Below are 19,915 nucleotides of genomic sequence, written 5' to 3'. Positions count from 1 at the left end.
GTTGCTACAATACTTGAGTGTGTCAACTCGCACAAAGGCAATTAATTGCACAGTGTTTCACAACAAAAGTTTGGCATGTTTGGATGAACTACTACGAGCTCAAGTTCAAAACACTTCTTTTAGCACAATTGGAATAAATGGCAGAAATGGCAGCTGCCAGTTTACACAAAATAAATTAACTTGAGATAAGACTGCAAAGCCAGTCATTCAAATGCAATGTCAGGGAAATTTCAGGAATACCGCAATGTAGAAGTGATGGGACAAGCAAACGGGCTGAAGCCGGAATGCTCAGTGTGAAAGAAGGTGAACGGGGGCAAGAAGAGCAAAGCAAATTGTGCCTAAATACAGTATTGTACAAATGGCCTAGACATACAAATGTATTCAGTATTCAGCCCTTTGAGACAATAATGATTAAGGCTATATAAATACACTTCGATTGCCTTTGATTGATATTAATACTGCAATACAATTATTAAGTCCTAATTTTCTCTTTAAGTCATTTTTATTTTAATGACATACCTCCAGGGAGGTAGGACTCGCTGGCTGTGTCATCTCCATCATCTCCGTCTTCATCATCTCTGCTCAGCAGGTTGTTGACAGCCAGGTTGACATCCAGGTTGGTTCTCTGGAGTTCCCGAATGATCACACTCCTGGACTTCCCTTGAAGTACTACTTGGGCCTGAGAATAAATAACATGATACACCTAAGTATGCCAATTTGAGTTTACATTTGTTTTTTAACGTATCATTTGTCACTACAGATCACTTTTACCTGGGATATCAGGTCTTCGGGTATGACTGAGGCTGGTATAACCGGTTGTGGCTGACTACCTAGAAGACCTGATCCCCGATCTCGTCCTGTACGGATTACCCTGGTCTGCCGACGAGAGTCACGTGCTGCTGTTGATGACCTGCCCGAAGTGCTTCCGCTTCCACCTCCTCCGCCACCTCCACCTCCACCTCCACTAGTTCCTCCGGCTGCTCCACCCCCTCCAGCTCCAGCTCCTCCTCCTCCACCTCCACCACCACCACCGCCACTGCCTCCATTTACACCAGAGCTCCATCGACTCCTATAACAGAAAAACAAGAGGTAGTCAACTTCAGATACAAATGCCTGAAACATTGTCTGTTTTAAAACAGCCTCAAAAAACATTAGGTTGAAAAATATTTAAAAGGTCATGAGAATATTAATAGTATTCTAGATACAGCAATTGGATCATAATGCTACTACCCTTTTTACATGTTTTTTTTTTATCAATATAACTTGATGCCATCACTCACATATTCTCATAAGCAAACCTAATTGCTGGAGATATCATGCTGGACAATCATAATTGATACGACAGCCCCGTTGGAGGGCGAGATGAACATGGAGTGAAAACAGGGTTGGGAGAGTTCACGGTGTAGAGGGGTAGTTTATATGGGTTTTTGTATTCATTCATTCATTCATTTTCTACCACTTATTCCTTTTTGGGGTCGCTGGCGCCTATCTCAGCTACAATCGGGCGGAAGGCGGGGTACACCCTGGACAAGTCGCCACCTCATCGCAGGGCCAACACAGATACAGACAACATTCACACTCACATTCACACACTAGGGCCAATTTAGTGTTGCCAATCAACCTATCCCCAGGTGCATGTCTTTTGGAAGTGTGAGGAAGCCGGAGTACCCGGAGGGAACCCACGCATTCACGGGGAGAACATGCAAACTCCACACAGAAAGATCCCGAGCCTGGATTTGAACCCAGGACTGCAGGACCTTCGTATTGTGAGGCAGACGCACTAACCCCTCTGCCACCGTGAAGTGTAAATTAACAGAAATAATTTGGGAAGAAAATTCATTAGTTGATGTGACAACATTTCTATTATATGATGTTTGGCTACATTATAACACACAAGGAAACCCCAATCATTAAACTACTCGAAATACATGAGTCATGTATGTCGATTTACAAAACAAATGAAAATATGAAATTTCAAATCCTTCTGGCAACAAAGTGGTTTAGCTGTAAGAATTGAAAAATAATGTGTGAGGGTTATGTCCCAATGCATATATATTCAGCAATACCATGTCTTAATGCACCAGCAACACACTGAGTGGCGATTGGTGAATATACTGGAGGGTTCTATACATAAGGTGTGGCACAAAATCTGACAGGGACTGTCAACACATTTTTACAGGACCACTTGTCTCTGTCAATTCTGCAAGAACTTACCCAAGGGTGTTGCCTGCTAGTCTGCCCAGTGTGTCAGAACCAGAGAGGAACCAGGGTGGATCACTGGTCCTGCCTGGCCTGGAGCTCCTTCCTGTTCCCGAACCAGTGCTCAACTTTGAACTGGAAAGAAAAGATGGGAGATAAGTTACCAACATATAAGTGTCCCAGAACTATTTTTGTTCATTTCAGAAACTAAAAGTAACCCAGGTGTTAATGAAATTACACCCCTTGGTTCGGGATTTGTTTTCACTTAATAATATAGAGCTTAAATCGAGGGGTTTGCTGTAGACTAGCATGGCAACACCCTTGGGAATCTGATTTGGCTGCAATTCGCTCCCCCTCCAAGACTTTCTGTAAGTTTTTGGGGTTTTGTGGCTGAGACTACTTTCTCCAATTTCCATATTTCTAGTCATATAATGTATGTGTCTTTTATAGCAGTTCAAAGTAAGTGTTTGTTTTACTCCATACAAATAAATACCGTGAGAAACTTTGCAAAGCAATAAACTAATACGAGAATTATACAATATTTTTATGTCAAACTTGCAAGAGGGAAATTCAAAGCTGAACAGGGGCTCTAATACTTTACACCAGTGGTTCTTAACCTGGGTTCGGTGAGTCAGCCTCAAGAGTTCGACAGTGCCTCCGCCGCGGAGGTCAAGACACACCCAACTCATCGTGTAAATAAAAACTTCTCCCTATCGGCTTTATGGATACGGCAATAGCAGAAGTCAGACTGATTTGTGGTGTGTAATTTGTTGTGAGTTCATGCACAGTGTTGGTTTTGTTCTTTTAACAAGGTGATGTTGATGCACGATTCATTTTGTGCACCAGTAAAAAAAAAAACTGTCTTGAATTTGAAAAAAAAAATTAAAAATTTTATTTTTCACGAAGGAAGGGTTTGGTGAATGTGCATATGAAACTGGTGAGGTTAGTTATCTCAAACAAGGTTAAGAACCACTGCTTTACACAAAGAAAAAAAGGCTCATTAAAAAAAAGCAAACACATTGACAATTTACAGCTGTTCTTAGTCTATGCTGTAGGAAGAAAAAAAACACTTGATCAAGACAGTTTCTAAATTAGATTTTTTAAAACTACCACATGTTCGTCTAGATGAATCAATAAACATGTTTTGTGAAACGGTTTGAAATGGTGGTTGTGTTTTACAACCTGAATCGTTGTATTTTAAAGAACAAAAAACATTGCAAGACATGGCAGTAAATTGTGGCTGCCAACAAGAAAACAAAAAATGACAGAACAACACATGCTCTTAGTGAAAGCAAAAAGGTACATGGTATGAAATAAATTAAATGTAAAAAAACAAATAATCCATAAACCTTTTACCATTCATAGAGCATTACAAAATCACTGTTGGTATTGCCAGTCTATAGGGTGTCTGGTGTCATACAAAACAAAAATTTAAATGTGTTTAAAGACACAAAACAGTTATGATGAAGTTCTCAAAACAGTTGCAAGACATGATAACTTAGCATTATTTGGTACAACTGACTATTCGAAGACCTTTGGTGCAAAGGTTTACCCCAAAAAAAAAAAAAAAAAAAACCCAAAAAACAAAGTACTTCTTATAAATGAACTTTCATAAACACAAGATGTCTTGTAAAGCTATTTATCAATAACCAAAAAGGAAATTCCTTACCCATCACTGCTATCCGGTTTGCTAAGCTCCAGGCGATCAGGCTGGACAGCAAAGCTGATTCGACACACACGTCCGTCCTAGAAGACACATTTATATACAGTGTATCAAATTTGACAGAAATAAAAAAAAATTGCAATATCCTTAAGTTGGGTCTTGTAGTACACTATTGATAGAACATTAGACTTTTAGTTTTTGATCATAAGTTAGCTATTGCAACAATATGTGGTTTGATTGCTTATGATTACAATTACTACAGCAATATGAGGGCCTTAAATTTGATAAAGCCAAAATAGCAACATACATAATTTTATGCAATACACTTGTACATTAAAATTGCAATTACCTCAAGAAGAAATCCAGCATGGTTAGGCCCAACAACACACTGTTTCAGGGTGGCCTGCTCCAACAAGCTAAGATGTGGATGACTGCAACAACGCACAAAAACAACTGACGGTTATTTCGGGATGTTATCAATAGTTAAAAGTTATTCTTCAACTATATGCATATTAAATCACAAGATGGACAGACTCACCTATTGAAACTATATTTGTTTAGTTTCTCGGACACTTCACGTAGCCTGTCAAAAAATGATAAGATAATATGATCAAAGTGTTCAGCAACTACAATGACCAGAACAAAATTTGTGTACAGCTGCTGAATATAAATCCAGTCGTAGAAGCTTGCATGTTTCTGAAGAAGCTTTAACTTGTTTGTTCAATCAGTCATTGCACCCAAACACATCTTGGTTAAAGAGCAATTGAAAATACACAAGAGAATGTCTGGTAAGAAGCTTATCAGTATAATAAATAGGGATCTACCGATTATTGGCCAGACCGATTATCAGCAAAGATTTAATTCTTTGCCAGGAAATACCGTTTTTGTCCTTCTTTCCTGAAGTTTTCCTCCTGTTTTGTGTGTTTTCAATAATGTAGCGGGTTGCACGTTTGCAACACTCACAGTGCGGGCTCATTAAAGGAACGTGGCAAGTTTTTATGCATATTCAATCAAATAACATGAAAGAGATGGATGCTATGAAGATGACAGAAAATATATTTCTGCCAAAAATTCCAACTTTGTGGAAATTTGACAAATAGGAAACTTCTATAATATGTAAAGAAGAGCAGGCAGCAGGTTACATGTTTTGTAACATCCAGGAAGAAATCATCTCAGCCATCTTGAAAAACGTCTCATCAGTCAGCTATAGGAAGGAGCCCAAAATTGTGTATGTTAAATAAATGTTTGCCAGGTCTGTATTTCATACCAATCATATCATATATTTCTCAATATTGAGAAATCATTGATGGAAATTGTGTTAAACATTAAAGTTAAAGTTAGTCCTCTGCATTTGACCCATTTAGTCTATAAAATCCGCTACACCGCCTTGATACCGAAGTACATGTCAAACTACTTCCTTAACGTAAATGACCGCCATAACCACAACACCAGGGGGAGCTCCACAAACCACGTTAAACCCAGATTTCGATCTAACAAAGGTCTTAACTCATTCTCTTTCTATGCCACATCAATGTGGAATGCACTCCCAACAGGTGTAAAAGTAAGTGCATCTCTATATTCCTTCAAAACCGCTCTAAAACAACACCTCCAGGCAACTTCAACACTTTACTAATACCCTCCTCCATTCACATCCCATCTCCCCGGATTATAAACAACTCAAATATACTTCTAATGTATATACTTGTTCTTATGCTATCTGAACTCACTATGTTCTCTGCTGGCTGTACATATCCTACTAAATAAGACCTACACTGTTTCAATGTCCACATTTCTCTGTTGATGCAATTGTTGATGACTGAAGTTCTGATATCAACCAAAGCTCCTCATCCCACTCCCCGGATTGTAAATAATGTAAATAATTCAATGTACATACTATGATGATTAACTTGTGTGATGACAGTATTATGCTGATAGTATATATTTGTAGCATGAATTGATTAACGTGGACCCCGACTTAAACAAGTTGAAAAACTTATTGGGGTGTTACCATTTATTGGTCAATTGTACGGAATATGTACTGTACTGTGCAATCAATCTACTAATAAAAGTATCAATCAATCAATCAATCAATCAATCCCCACGTTCACCCCCTGGGAGGTGAGCAGTGAGCAGCAGCGTGCGCCACGTTCGGAATCAATTGGTGATTCCAACCCTTGATGCTGAGTGCCAAGCCAAGAGGCAAAGGGTCACACTTTTATAGTCTTTAGTATGACACGGCCGGGGTTTGAACTCAGTCTCAGGACACTCCAACCACAAGGCCACTGAGCTGAACATATGGAAAAGGACTTGGACTAGGATTATAAAATATTAGCTTCTTCCTTTTCCTTTTTGGACATATTGTAAATAGAAATGAACATTCATTTAGTAAAATATGTGCTGTATCATATTGAAACTGTATACATGTTTGAAATAAACGTTTACCAATTAACCAACCAGTATTTCATGGTCTCTCACATGGAACACCTTACAATGTATTAAATCCATAAACTGCTAAAAAAAAAAAAAAAAAAAATGTACACAATTGCATAAATGGCGAATTGTTGTGATATTAAAAAAAAAATCACAATTATCTCAGGAGATTTTACATATTTTATGTAATAAAGGTGTTTGTGAAATTCCTTGATGTTGTTTGGTGCTCAATTAACCACAACAATAGTGCCACATTAAACATTATGATGCTACTGGTCTGACTTTTCCTTAAAATAATGTTACAACAATTTAGTCTTGTCCAATTGTTTACTGAATATACTATTCATGTTTAAATAACTAATACTGTAAATAAGATATCGCCTTCAAATATCAGTTATCGACCTCCTTGACTACAAATAATCAGAAAAAAAATATATCGGTGATGTAATAATAAAGACACTCCTCAAATTTCCCAATGTACACCCCCCTGTAAGAAAACTCAAACTTTGACAGGAAGAGACGATCGAGGTTTCAAAATCTGGGCAGAAAAGGGTGTTAGAAAAGCTGTTGTGACATCATGTAACGAGACGTAATTTGCCATTAAATACCTTAAGATAATACAAATGATTAAGAAATATTACACATGTATTTTAGGACAAATATGTTTGTATTCTTTATTAGTGTTGTTTTATTTTTTTGTCATGATATGTCTTTAAAATCTATTTTTCCATTTATTTCTTACATTGTGGCAGGGGCCACACTTTTAACACCACTGGCGTCATCAAGAAGACAAAGTGTTAAAAAGTTAAAATACCAATGATTGTCACACAAACACTAGATGTGGCGAAATTATTCTCTGCATTTGACCCATCACCCTTGAGCAGTGGGCAGCAGCGGTGCCACGCCCGGGAATCATTTTTGGTGATTTAACCCCCAATTCCAACCCTTAATGATGAGTGCCAAACAGGGAGGTAATGGGTCCCATTTTACAGTCTTTGGTATGACTCGACCGGGGTTTGAACTCACAACCTACCGATATCAGGGCGGACACTCTAACCCAGGGGCGCTCACACTTTTTCTGCTGGCGAGCTACTTTTCAATTGACCAAGTCGAGGAGATCTACCTCATTCCTATTTATAATTTATATTTATTTATTTATGAAAGAGACATTTTCGTTAACAAGTTAATGGTGTTTAATGATAATACAAGCATGTTTAACACACATAGATTCCTTTCTTTCATGAAGACAAGAATATAAGTTGGTGTATTTGATTCTGATGACTTGCATTGATTGGAATTAGACAGTGGTGTTGATAACGTCCGCATTTTAAAATGGAGGGAAAAAAAAGTCCTCCTTTCTGTCCAATACCACATGAAAGTGGTTGGATTTGGCATCTCATTTGTCCAACTTGCATACTCCTTTTTAAACACTTTGTTATGAGAGTAGCATATGTGTGTGGCCCTTTAATGTCTGGCAGCAGGTGACTGACGTCAGTGAGTGTGCGGGTGGGCAAGCAAGTGAGAAAGCGGTCGCTGAGGGCGGGGGAGAAATACATTGGCATCAAACTCCGTAGCTTGCTAGCTTGTGCACGCTAGCTTTCTGAGACTCTTATTTTGTTAGCACAGGCAGGATGAAACAGGTCTTTTATGGTGAAGACAGGAACTGTGCAGTCGGTCTTTAGAGTTTTGACAGTAGGTACGGAGTCTCTAGAAATAAAATGTGTTTCTCTGCGTCTGCCCTGTTAGTGATTTTTTTCTTAAATATGAGCTCGCAGCAGCCAGCGTCATCTCACAAGATCCTCGGGTGCCGAGAATGTCAAACAACTGACGAAAGTGAAGTCTTGGTATGATTGATGATTGCTCATTTTTATGTCTATTTTTTAATACCTGGCTTGAGATCGACTGACACACCCTCCGAGATCGACCAGTCGATCGCGATCGACGTAATGGGCACCCCTGCTCTAACCACTAGGCCACTGAGTAGTTGCAAACAATGGAATAAGCTTTTTCCAAGGTTTTGCACAAGCAATGCACATTCTCTGAGCTTGTACAGTGGATTTCTGTTCTCGCTCAAGAATCTCGCTCATTACATTTCATTGACTAAATATGTGCTAGAATCAATATTTCCTCTAATGTGGCAGTTGCGCAATGCTCCCGTGTCCTCTGCGCACAAAACATCTCTGCAGCGCACAAAATCCAACCTAAACTCTAAACAAAATAAACAATTTATCATTCACCATTTTGCAATGCAAGTCTATAGGAGGGACAGTTGACAACAATTGATCACAAAAGGTAAAAACCATGACGTCTGCTGAGGAAGAGAAGAATGTGGTCTGCATCAACAATCATTATATTAAGTAATACTGATTATTTTTGTCCCTGACCACACCAAAAAAACCATCAGCAACAAAACTACGTCCAGTATAACAAGTCACTTTCTGCCATAATCACATCAATACAAACAAACTATATGTCATAAAGACAGCGACTGGTCTCCTTGTTTAATTTGCGCCAAAAGACGCACACACAGCCAGTGATGTATTCAACGCCACAAAAACAATCGGACAACTCTACCACCACACAAACTGCAACTGCCAGGTTATTATACTATCATGCGGTTCGCATGCAGCCAATCAATGCAATTAACAGCATGCGGTTACATGCTGCATGCTACCTATTAATTTTGCTGAACAATCTAAAAGTACACACAGTCCCAAATCACGTGTGCTGATTTTAGTGTCATGTATTAAGAATGTTATTTTATGGGTATTATTATTGAAATGTTCTTACAAGATTACATACATGCTAAAAATAACTCAGTAAGGTTCGATGTGACTTTATTTGTACCCAAAGGTAGATTTGTTTGGCAGTGTAAAATGGAGACTGACAGTTGCAAATACATTAAAATAAACAAAAGCATTAAAACAAAACAAATCTCAACATGACAAAGTACTCAATATGTTGTCTGGGACCAGGAAAAGAAGAAAAAAAGTCACAGGAACAATTAAGAGTCAAAGTAAAGTTAATAAAAGACAAATAGATATTACCAAGAATTAATAAATAAATAAAAATAAACAAATATGTGCAATGTAGCTATAATTTTCTTAAAAAAAAAAATAGTTGCGGCTAGAATAAAGCTGTTCCTATACTGAGATCTTGGAAGTCTAAGCCTCCAACCAGACAGGAGGAGCTGGAACTCCCCATAAAGAGGGTGAGAGATTTTTGCAGTAGTTAAAGGCCTACTGAAATGGCATTTTCTTATTCAAACGGGGATAGCAGGTCCATTTTATGTGTCATACTTGATCATTTCGCGATATTGCCATATTTTTGCTGAAAGGATTTAGTAGAGAGCATCGACGATAAAGTTCGCAACTTTTGGTCGCTAATAAAAAAGCCTTGCCTGTACCGGAAGTAGCAGACGATGTGCGCGTAACGTCACTGGTTGTAGAGCTCCTCACATCCTCACATTGCATACAATCATAGCCACCAGCAGCTAGAGCGATTCGAACTGAGAAAGCGACAATTTCCCCATTAATTTGAGTGAGCATGAAAGATTTGGGGATGAGAATAGTGAGAGTGAAGGACTAGAAAAAAAAAAAAGAAAAAAAAAGGCGAGGGCAGTGGGAGCGATTCAGATGTTATTAGACACATTTACTAGGATAAACCTGGAAAGTCCCTTATCTGCTTATTGTGTTAGTGTTTTAGTGGGATTATATGGTACCTGAAAGTCGGAGAGGTGTGGCCACGGGTGTGGTGACCGCCAGTGCCTCTGAGGAAAGCCACGCGGCTGCAGGAGGACGCAAGCTCCGCTCATGTCTACGGTAAGAGCCGACTTATTACCACAATTTTCTCACCGAAACCTGCCGGTTGTCATGTGGTCGGTCGGGAACCATGTTCGTTTAACTGCTCTGTTCCATAGTTAGGCTTCACCTTCGGGAATGTAAACAAGGAAACACCGACTGTGTTTGTGTTGCTAAAGGCAGCTGCAATACACCGCTTCCCACCTCCATCTTTCTACTTTGACTTCTCCATTATTAATTGAACAAATTGCAAAAGATTCAGCAACACAGATGTCCAGAATACTGTGTAATTATGCGAATAAACCAGACTACTTATAGCTTGGATCGGGCTGGAAAAAAATGTCCGCTACAACCGGTGACGTCAAACGCACGCGTCATCATACCGCGACGTTTTCAACAGGATACATCACGCAAAACTTAAAATTGCAATTTAGTAAACTAAAAAGGACGTATTTGGCATGTGTTGCAATCTTAAGATTTTATCATTGATGTATAAACTATCAGACTGCGTGGTCGGTAGTAGTGGGTTTCAGTAGGCCTTAAAATTGGCAATTTGTTGTTCCTGCCTGGTGTACAGCTACTCCAAACTGAGCTCGGCGAACCAATATTGTGCAAAATGTTAAAGTTTTAAGGTGTACAAAATGTAATCTTTGAAAGCGGTAAGGACGTGTCTCAAATCCTTCCAAAGTGGGACCCCCACCCAGACATGCATCATACACGATTTATTTTATTTTCACTGTCAGTGAGCCAAATTATTTATTTTAGAAAAATAATATACTGGAAATCTCTGCTGTTCTTTGATTATTATATTAAAACATTTAACTTTTATCAGCTTTGGGACCGGTGTGACGCTAATGTTGCCCACATGTGGTATAAGAAATGCTCAAAACGTTTGTGCGTTTGCTCAAGACACATGGAAAATTAGGGAGAACATGGGCTAGAATGCGTTCCAACTTTTTTTTATCAATCATTGTGATAGCGTCACACTGCATTAGGCAATGTTGAAGCGGAGAATCCATTATCTCAATGGGGGAGCATAGAGCTGGTTGTTTCACTGCAACCAGACTAAACTGTCATTGGATAAATGCAAATTTTTTTGCTGCCCACAGACGAGTGTCTCTGGAAGTGAATAGGCTTGCCCTCGGCTGACCGAGACGCTGGGCTTCCGCATGACGATTTGATGATCCGTTTGAGGCTGAATCCCTTTTTGATTAACAGCAAAATGAAAGCAAAATGAGAAAATCAGTGATTTTGAAATATGAACCACTGCCAAAGCATTTTTTCAAATTTAATTTTGTTGTGCCGCGTTAATAAAAAGAAATACACAATCTCGAAAATGACGTTTTTTGTGTAAAATCTAGCTTTTTTTATATATTTTATTTGTTACTGGAACCTGTACTCGTGTCTGGAGAGTAGCTGAAAATGAGCTTCCGTTACGTAAAAAGACCAGAAGCTGACACTGGTATATAGCCTGTGGGACATTGTTACAAAATTGTATCATTGTCAAGTATGCAAATTATATTATGACGCCACACTCATAGCCACGCACGACACAAGAATATTGTTAACCTGGGGGGAAACCTGATGCGTGAATGCAAGTATGGATGTGACAAAATTAAACATGTTATATTCAGGGAATGAGTGTCGAGGATGAGAGACCTCACTTGTTGCTTGCTGGGCCAAGGTTTACACTGTTAGGCATTCAGGTTATAGTTTAATGTGGTTTAATATGTCTACTTTTTAAGTACTGTAGAGGACATTCCAGAAAACTTGCGTTACTCTTTTAGATCATTTACGACAAAAAACAACAACCATGCATGATCGTTTAAACCTGCTTCATGCAAAAACTATTTATGGTAAATATTTTAAAAAATCAAGTTTAATCGAACAAAAAAACAAAACCTTGTCATTAAACAAAACTGAATTGCCAGCTGTAACTGCTACAACAAAAATAATTACCCTTCATTTCGACAGGATGCAAAACGGCTGCTTAACTTCATCGCCACGGTGGAAGATTTCTTTTAAACATGTCCGTTTCCACTGCCAAGTAAAGGCACCAAGATGGCGTGACGTTCCGCATTCCTGCGCTAAGTATATACATACCTTCTATTATTGCCGGTCGCCCCAACACGGCGGCTCAATTTAGCTAAAAATCTGCTTGTCTTGGATGGAAAGTCACGTAGAAAAACAAAGTAAAATATTCGGTTTATATGCAAGAAATAATCTTCCGTCATCAAGACGGATCGTATTTAACCCTTTGAAATCTCCGAATGGGAGGGGACGGACATTAAGTCAACTTTTTAAAGGTTTTCAGATGTAATTTCCCCTTGTTGACACTAATTGATGAAGACATGCTGATTTGGGATGTCCAACATTTAAAAAGCATATACGGGCATATCCTGGGAAGCTATACAGGGGCCTGTATTAAATATCAGCTGATACAGGCGCCGGTGAAGCAGAGGACTGGTTTGTAAAAGTTAAATTAAATCTGCGTGCGTGTCGTCTTTTCCACGGGTCAAGTCAATTTAATGCCGTCACAGATGCGCTGCCTGTGGGTATTGATGGACGACAAAGCTGGAGACGTTCCGTACTATTTACCTTATCACATGATTATTCACAGATGCAACAGAGCAGTGCTAGGGATTGCCTAACGGCAGATAGTTGTGCCGTTCCGTAGAAGCTATGTATCACTAGTGTTGTGCATCCTGTGGAGATCAACAATTACAGTAGGCTTACCATTAAACCGGTGATGACATTACAACACTAAACAGTTACTGCCAAACTGCCACCTTCTACTGCCCAATGCTGAACTGAACAAATGCAGTCCTCTGATCTGAATTCACCACAACCAACACCTGTGTTGCTGTTTAGCAGTGTCATATTAGATTTAAAAAGAGATAAAAATAGCTGAATGTACATCCCACAGACAAAGTGTATTTAGTAAGCCCAAATTTGTTTAGTGTGGTTGAAGACCAGGGTTTGGTAACGTGGCTAATTTCACAACTCCATTGAAATTTAATTCATAAGGTCCGAGGGATTAGTGATATGAAAATTTCATATGGTTGTGACCAAAACTATTACGTTTATTATCGCGGTAGTGTTGAATGTGCTCAACCAATACTTAACCACATGCTGAAATCCAAGCACAAGTTTGTTTGTTTTTTTTAAACCTAAAATACACTGTTAAAAAAAACACTATTTTGCATGTTTTATGTTTTTTTATGCTTCACTGAGTGTTTGTCTTTATATGTTATCTGTTTTAATGGATAAACGTTTATTGTTTTAAATATTGGTTTGACCTGTCGCAATTTAAGAATTAATCAAAGTACCCGTAGAATGGAAAAAGAAGTTGCCTCTTTATTGAAGCTATTATCAGATAGATCTAATTTATGACACCAAAATACTTACAAAGTTTGCGAGTAAATAGATATGACCAAACAGTATCAATCTCACAGAGATTCTCGAGCCATTTTGAAAGATAATGAGAAAGTCAGTCACGTGATCCGTGACATAAAGTTAGGAACCAGGCATCCCTTCCCCATCATTAAAAATACAAATAATGCATAGTTTGTGAAAGCCAACAATGATTACTTTGGGAATATTATGATCCAGAACCTTATGTTTTATACTCCGAACACAAGGAGGATGAACAATAAGTTTTAGAAGCTGAGTGCTAAACAGATGTAGCTTTATTGAAACACTTTAGTATCCAGCAACATTGTTAGGTGCTAAACATACAAACTAACCACAATAAACCATAATAAACCAAACACTTACTGTTCAATTTCCACACTTGCTGGGATGCCGTCTGATGGCACGCTCACATAATCGCATTTGCATTAATAAGCCTCATGAAAGGCCGCAACTAGTGTCCTTTTCGCCTCTCGGTCCATGGCCAAGTGAGAGATGCACAAATTATAATCTAAAATGAATATTTAGCAAGTATGAGATGAAGCAGAAGTAGTCACCGGCTCAGTGTGTCAACAATAGCAGCGTGAACTAGCAGTAGCTCACTGCCATCAATGCTTCGCTAAAATAAGCTGTCTGCGTTAGCGCTTATATTAACAATATTGCTCATATTTGGTAAAATTTCTAAATATTTGTAGCATTTTTTAATAGTCTGGGAGTGGTAAGCAATCCTAACTTCATCTTAGTCACTGCTAGTGTTAGTACAAACTACTAGTGTGATGCGATCCTTAATTGGCTATTGTCCTGGTAGTGCCTTCTCCTCAACTGTAATATGAATCCCCTTAGATATCTATTTCTCAAAAAATAACCTCTCAATTAGCTTTAAAAAACCCTGTGCAGAATCTAGCAGCCCCGCCCCGCCGCACAACATGGTGAATGCTGGCTCTACTTTTTAAACTTTTCTAAATACCCACAGCTCGCATTAAATTGTGCTTTTGTACTGGTTACAGCATGGTAACTTCCGGACATCAAGTAGCCATGTAAATGATGAGCCTTTTTGCAAATGATCACTTCCGAAATGTTATCAACTGCTAGCTGGTTCTCATCTATGCACACAAGCAACAGCTTTTTGACCTGGCCTTGCACTTTTTCCTCAGTCCTTGCAGAGATATTTAAACCCTTTGGCCAAGTCAACAACCATATAAACTTTTTTTTATTTTTATCATGGTTGCAACCATGAAAAGCTTAAGAAAGATGCGTGGACACTCCTTAATATGATGGCAGGGGAAACTGAATTTGCAGTGTTCTTATTCAGGTGTTCATACTTGGGCATTGGCGATTGGCAGAACAATGGGGAAACTATTTAGTATGTGACAACCTGAACAAACTAATTAAATCAACCAATCAAATCAGGTATGATGCATGTTTGCTTTGTCAATTTGTATTGAGTCTACAAATATCACTAATATGAATACATTTTTCTTAAGGCTTAAAGTACAGTGACAGAATCAAGTACAAATGAAAGTAGAGCAGAATGGATAAAGAAGATGAACTGTAAATGCACATACACTTATTTCCAGTGAGATTATAATGTAGTATAGTACATAAAGCAAGTAGACCAATAAGAACACACTTTGCATCACACACTGAATGCATTTCATATGAAATAAAAAGCTGTAATCCTGCCCAGCTGTTTGACACTGAAGCGGTTTGCCTATTTGAATAAATAGGTCAACCAAGACAGGGTGCAATCTATGGCATTGGACACACACTCACTCGAATGTATATTGTATGTGTCAAGAGTTTCCCCTCAATTGTCAAGATACCTGTAATGGGGGCGTGGTTAGGGTCGTGGTCACCATGACGTCACATAATCTGCTATTAAATGATTTTCTTAAAAAAAAAAAAACACTCAAAAAATGTATACATGCATTAAAAACAAATCTGTTATTAATCACTATTAACATATGTCTATCGTTTTGCCATATTTTCAATTGTTGCTGCTTATTGTACAATGTACTTTGTTGAGAATATTTTAAGTGTCTGGAGCAGGGATTTCAAAACTAATTTTAGCTCTGGGGCCGCATGGAGGAAAATCAATTCTCACGTGGCCCGGACCGGTAAATTCATAGCATAATAACTTAAAAAGACAACTAGAACAACTTATTTTGTTTTACTTTGGACCTAAAGAGAACAAGCACAATCTAAAAGTGCACATATCATAAATACTATATTTTTCGGATTATAAATCGCTCCGGAGTATACGTCGCACCGGCCAAAAATGCATAATAAAGAAGGAAAAAAAACATATATACTGTACTGTACAAGTCACATTTTTGGGGGAAATCTATTTGATAAAATCCAACACCAAGAATAGACATTTGAAAGGCAATTTGAAATAAATAAAGAATAGTGAACAACAGGCTGAATAAGTGTACGTTATACGACGCATAAATGACCAACTGAGAACGTGCCCGGTATGTTAACGTAACATATTATCGAAAGAGTCATTCAAATAACTATAACATATACAACATGCTATACGTTTACCAAACAATCTGTCACTCCTAATCAATAAATCCCATGAAATCTTCTTCCTCGATGTCGCTTCTAAACAACGCTGCCAACTCCAAAGGTGTGCGCTGCTTCCTCTTGTCGTTTTCTGCTGCATATTTCACTAAGTCAAGCTTGTAATCTGCAGTACATGATTTCCTTTTCGGTCCAATTTTTGTTCAGCTCTTCTCAGTTTTTATAAGTTACCGCCAACGTTGAAATTATCCATTTTAATAAATACGGAAGTAGCATTCCATAACCCACAATGTACTTCTGCCATGACCCTCCCCCGCCAAATTCTTATTGGTTGACATGTATGTGACCATTGCTGATGTGTGTGTGACGATTGCTGACATTTTCTTGGTCTCTTCCGCGAATGAGATAAATAATATTATTTGATAGTGTGTTGTTATCTGCTGTACATGATTTCCTTTTCGGTGCCATTTTTGTTCGGCCCTTCTCAGTTTTTATAAGTTACCGCCAACGATGAAATTATCCATTTTAATAGCTACGGCAGTAGCATATAGCAGTTAGCATTCCATGACCCACAATGCACTTCTGCCATGACCCTCCCTCGCCGAATTCTTATTGGTTGACATGTATGTGACGATTGCTGACATTTTCTTCCTCTCTTCCGCGAATGAGATAAATAATATTATTTGATATTTTACGGTAATGTATTAATAATTTCACACATAAGTCGCTTCGAAGTATATGTCTCACCCCCGGCCAAACTAAGAAAAAAACTGCTACTTATAGTCCGAAAAATACGGTAATCCTCTTGACGAAACACTTCAAATTGCCCACAGCTCCATCTGATTGGTGACTCAAAGCGCAAACGTTTAAGAAGCCGTTGTATTTTGAGCTGATTACGCAAACCACTCACCGGTAAGAGGCCGAGCCAATCAGAAGCCGAGGTATTTTGCAGACTATTCTAACTCATGGCGGAGAAAGTATATGGATGTGTTGAAGAAACATGAAAACTCTCCCAAAATTGTAATAAACATCACAACTACCAGTAACCTTACTACGAGCAGAGTAATGTAAAAACTTAATGACATAGGTTAGCTTCTAGCACCTCAGACGCATTTGTGAATCACTTGAAACGAAGCTACACAAATGATCGATATGGAAACAGTCCGCTAAAGTAGAAACATGTTTTTATGGGTGAAAGAGAGATTAAAGAACTCAAACTGAACTCAGTCTACTTTCATTGCAGGGACACACGAAGAGGAATGAGAATAGTTGAGAAGCTGCAAAACAGCAAAGCAGAGTTGTCGTGCCGGATTTACATTCCTGAAATATTTTGTATATGCCGTTATAGTATATGTGTGTGTCCGTGAGTTTGTGCGTAAGATGCTTAAAAATGCATAACAATTAGGAGTTTAACAATTGATAATGGCATTGTGATTATATGTATAAGTGCACATATGTACCTTGTTTGAGTGTTAATAAAGAAATTGTGATATTTAAGACATTTCATATTACAAAAAAAAATTTAAAATTCTATGCTACTTATTTGTTTTCATTTAGTAGTACCGGTGCTACTAGTGAAGAAGCTAAGCGTACAGCCTTGTGATCGCAAAAGCCACAACAAGGAGGAAAACACAATGCTTTAAAGCCGCAACACATCTTTAAGCCACAAAGACGTGACTGACAAAACGGATGTGACAGTGGAGGAGTTACGGTGACGCACCAACTTTTGAAAAACAACAACGTGAAAGGTGGTTTCATCAGAAACAAAAATACTACAGATAGATCAATGGTTATGGAAATTAGGAAGCAAGGGGCCAACACCATCAACAGGGATGATGCGGCATACTTGCTTCCCGCACACCTGGCACCCTGTCCGTCATCAGATTCTGTATAGCTGGGTCAGAGAACTTTATTTAGCAGGTAAATCTACGATTAAAACGTTTGTTAATGTAACTTTATTATCTATGTTGGCCCTGCGATGAGCTGGCGACTTGTGCAGCTGGGATGGGCTCAAGCACGCCCCACGACCTCAAGACGGACAAGCGGTAGAAAAAGGATGGATGAACATTTTAAATTTGAAAATGAAAGCAGAAAAGTTTTCCTCTTGTTAATTCAACCTAAAATGTTGGTTGCACTTCATTCAAATAAGATGTGAATGCAGTCACACTGCTTGATTTATTTTGCTAAAAAGTTACTGAATCGATTTCAAATGACTGAATTATTTCAAATCAAACGTTCTAAAATAAATTGTTCCTGAATCGTATTAGCAACCACAAAAAATCGAATCAAATCATTAAAACGAATCATTGCCCCCGTAGTAATACTGTGGAGTGTTACGATCATACCTTGATAAAGATGTTAATAATGTAACCTATGATATTTCTACCTAAATAATGCTTTTGATGATCTGTACATTACGTTTTGTACTTTATATCGCAGCATGACAAAGTCTTTGGAACTTTTTTTTGTAATAAAGTGTAATATTGCTAGGGGATCAGCCTGCTAATAATCTCCCAATGTCAAAACTTGTGAATTTAGAAATAATTTTGTCAATCACAGGTGATGTTATTAAGGGATACATATTTCAGCTTTTTGTATGGCAGGGGTACACAAATTTCAGGAGTACAAAACTTCAGGGAGATATTTATTATTAACTCAAGGGACTTTTAGTTTTAGTTTGTTTGTATTTACTTGTTTTTAAATAAACTTTATTTAGGCATTCAAACAAAGCTAAGTGTTGGGGTTTGGAATAATAGTATTCTAAATTTTAAATGCCGGTATGTTACTTTTACTGTAAATTAAAATCAGCTCCAAATATCGGTCATCGGCATCCTTCAACCTGAAAAATCCTGATTGGTCAATTTTTTAGTAATACATCTTGTGTAGTCTAAATGGATTAAATAAATTATGTATAACAATTTTGTGGAAGTTTTGTATGAATGTTTTTTATTGTTGTTGTCTACACACCGACTAACATACACATACCATTTATACTCTGTATTCATTCCATTGTGTATGCAAAAATGTTTTGCTGTCAAAAAAGGGTTGTTTATAGGTTTCTCTACTCGGGAATGTGCTCGCGTCATGTCACATATTAAAAATGTCTTCTTTTGAGAACATTCTGAAACATATTAAAGTGGTAACATTGTTTTTAAATCAAATACTTTGAAAAAATATTGACTTATTTCAACTTTTATATTATTTATTTGTACGCTTATAGATGTACGCAGTCCCCCAACCGGTTTGATCTTCTTCGCTTGTGAATAACATAGTAACAAGGAGCGTGTCAGTCGTCATGGGGATTGATGAACAGTAGGGCTACACGATTTGGAGAAAAAAAACTAATTCCACAGTTTTTGCCCAAATTAACAATAGCGTTTCAATTTGTGATTTTTATATTTCATTCATTTAAATACATAAAACAGCTAATTTCATCAGTGAAAGAAATCCTGTTACTGTCAGTCAACATATTCTTGTCTCAATTTGCAACACAGCAGCATGCAATAATCTACGTTCAAAAATATTTATTACACCGTCCTTGACTGAATGTCGTAGCCTTGTCCACCTGTTTCAAACTAAGTGGACAAGCCTCATACCGCTGTCACCAAAGAAATTCCTTAAGGCATTTTACACTGTCACTGTGAAAACTTTTTGTAGATCCTTCACAACAATACTGCACAGTGATACAACGCATATGGTGTTATTTATAAAACACATTGACTGCATCGGCTGCAGCGCTGACAAACTGGCTGTTTCTGTAAACACATTTGACATGACACGAAGGTCAACAATTCTAATACGAAGACAAAAGGTGAGGAAAACATAGAAACTTCAGCCAACTGTGGTTTGGTTAATGCAGTAATTAAAACCTCAATGTCGATTAATG

The 19,915-nt window shown here is 38.0% G+C and overlaps 1 protein-coding gene across 4 annotated transcripts in view; it reads right to left on the bottom strand.

Moving 5' to 3' along the window:
• The window catches only part of ubr5 (ubiquitin protein ligase E3 component n-recognin 5), an 83,746-nt gene that overhangs the window by 50,628 nt on the left and 13,203 nt on the right, over positions 1-19,915 (bottom strand). For all 4 annotated transcript variants that reach the window (XM_061916515.1, XM_061916516.1, XM_061916518.1 and 1 more), the window contains exons 2-7: positions 4,401-4,445; positions 4,212-4,293; positions 3,869-3,945; positions 2,215-2,334; positions 772-1,069; positions 520-679 (exon numbers count right to left, since the gene is read on the bottom strand). In XM_061916515.1, the coding sequence (XP_061772499.1) occupies positions 520-679; positions 772-1,069; positions 2,215-2,334; positions 3,869-3,945; positions 4,212-4,293; positions 4,401-4,445 (782 nt within the window). The remainder of the gene's footprint in view (positions 1-519; positions 680-771; positions 1,070-2,214; positions 2,335-3,868; positions 3,946-4,211; positions 4,294-4,400; positions 4,446-19,915) is intronic.

The sequence above is a fragment of the Nerophis ophidion genome, linkage group LG11 (genome assembly GCF_033978795.1).
Source record: "Nerophis ophidion isolate RoL-2023_Sa linkage group LG11, RoL_Noph_v1.0, whole genome shotgun sequence".
In the NCBI taxonomy this organism is placed as follows: Eukaryota; Metazoa; Chordata; class Actinopteri; order Syngnathiformes; family Syngnathidae; genus Nerophis; species Nerophis ophidion.
Note: the sequence above shows the minus strand (reverse complement) of the source record. Positions and strands in the feature narration are given on the sequence as shown.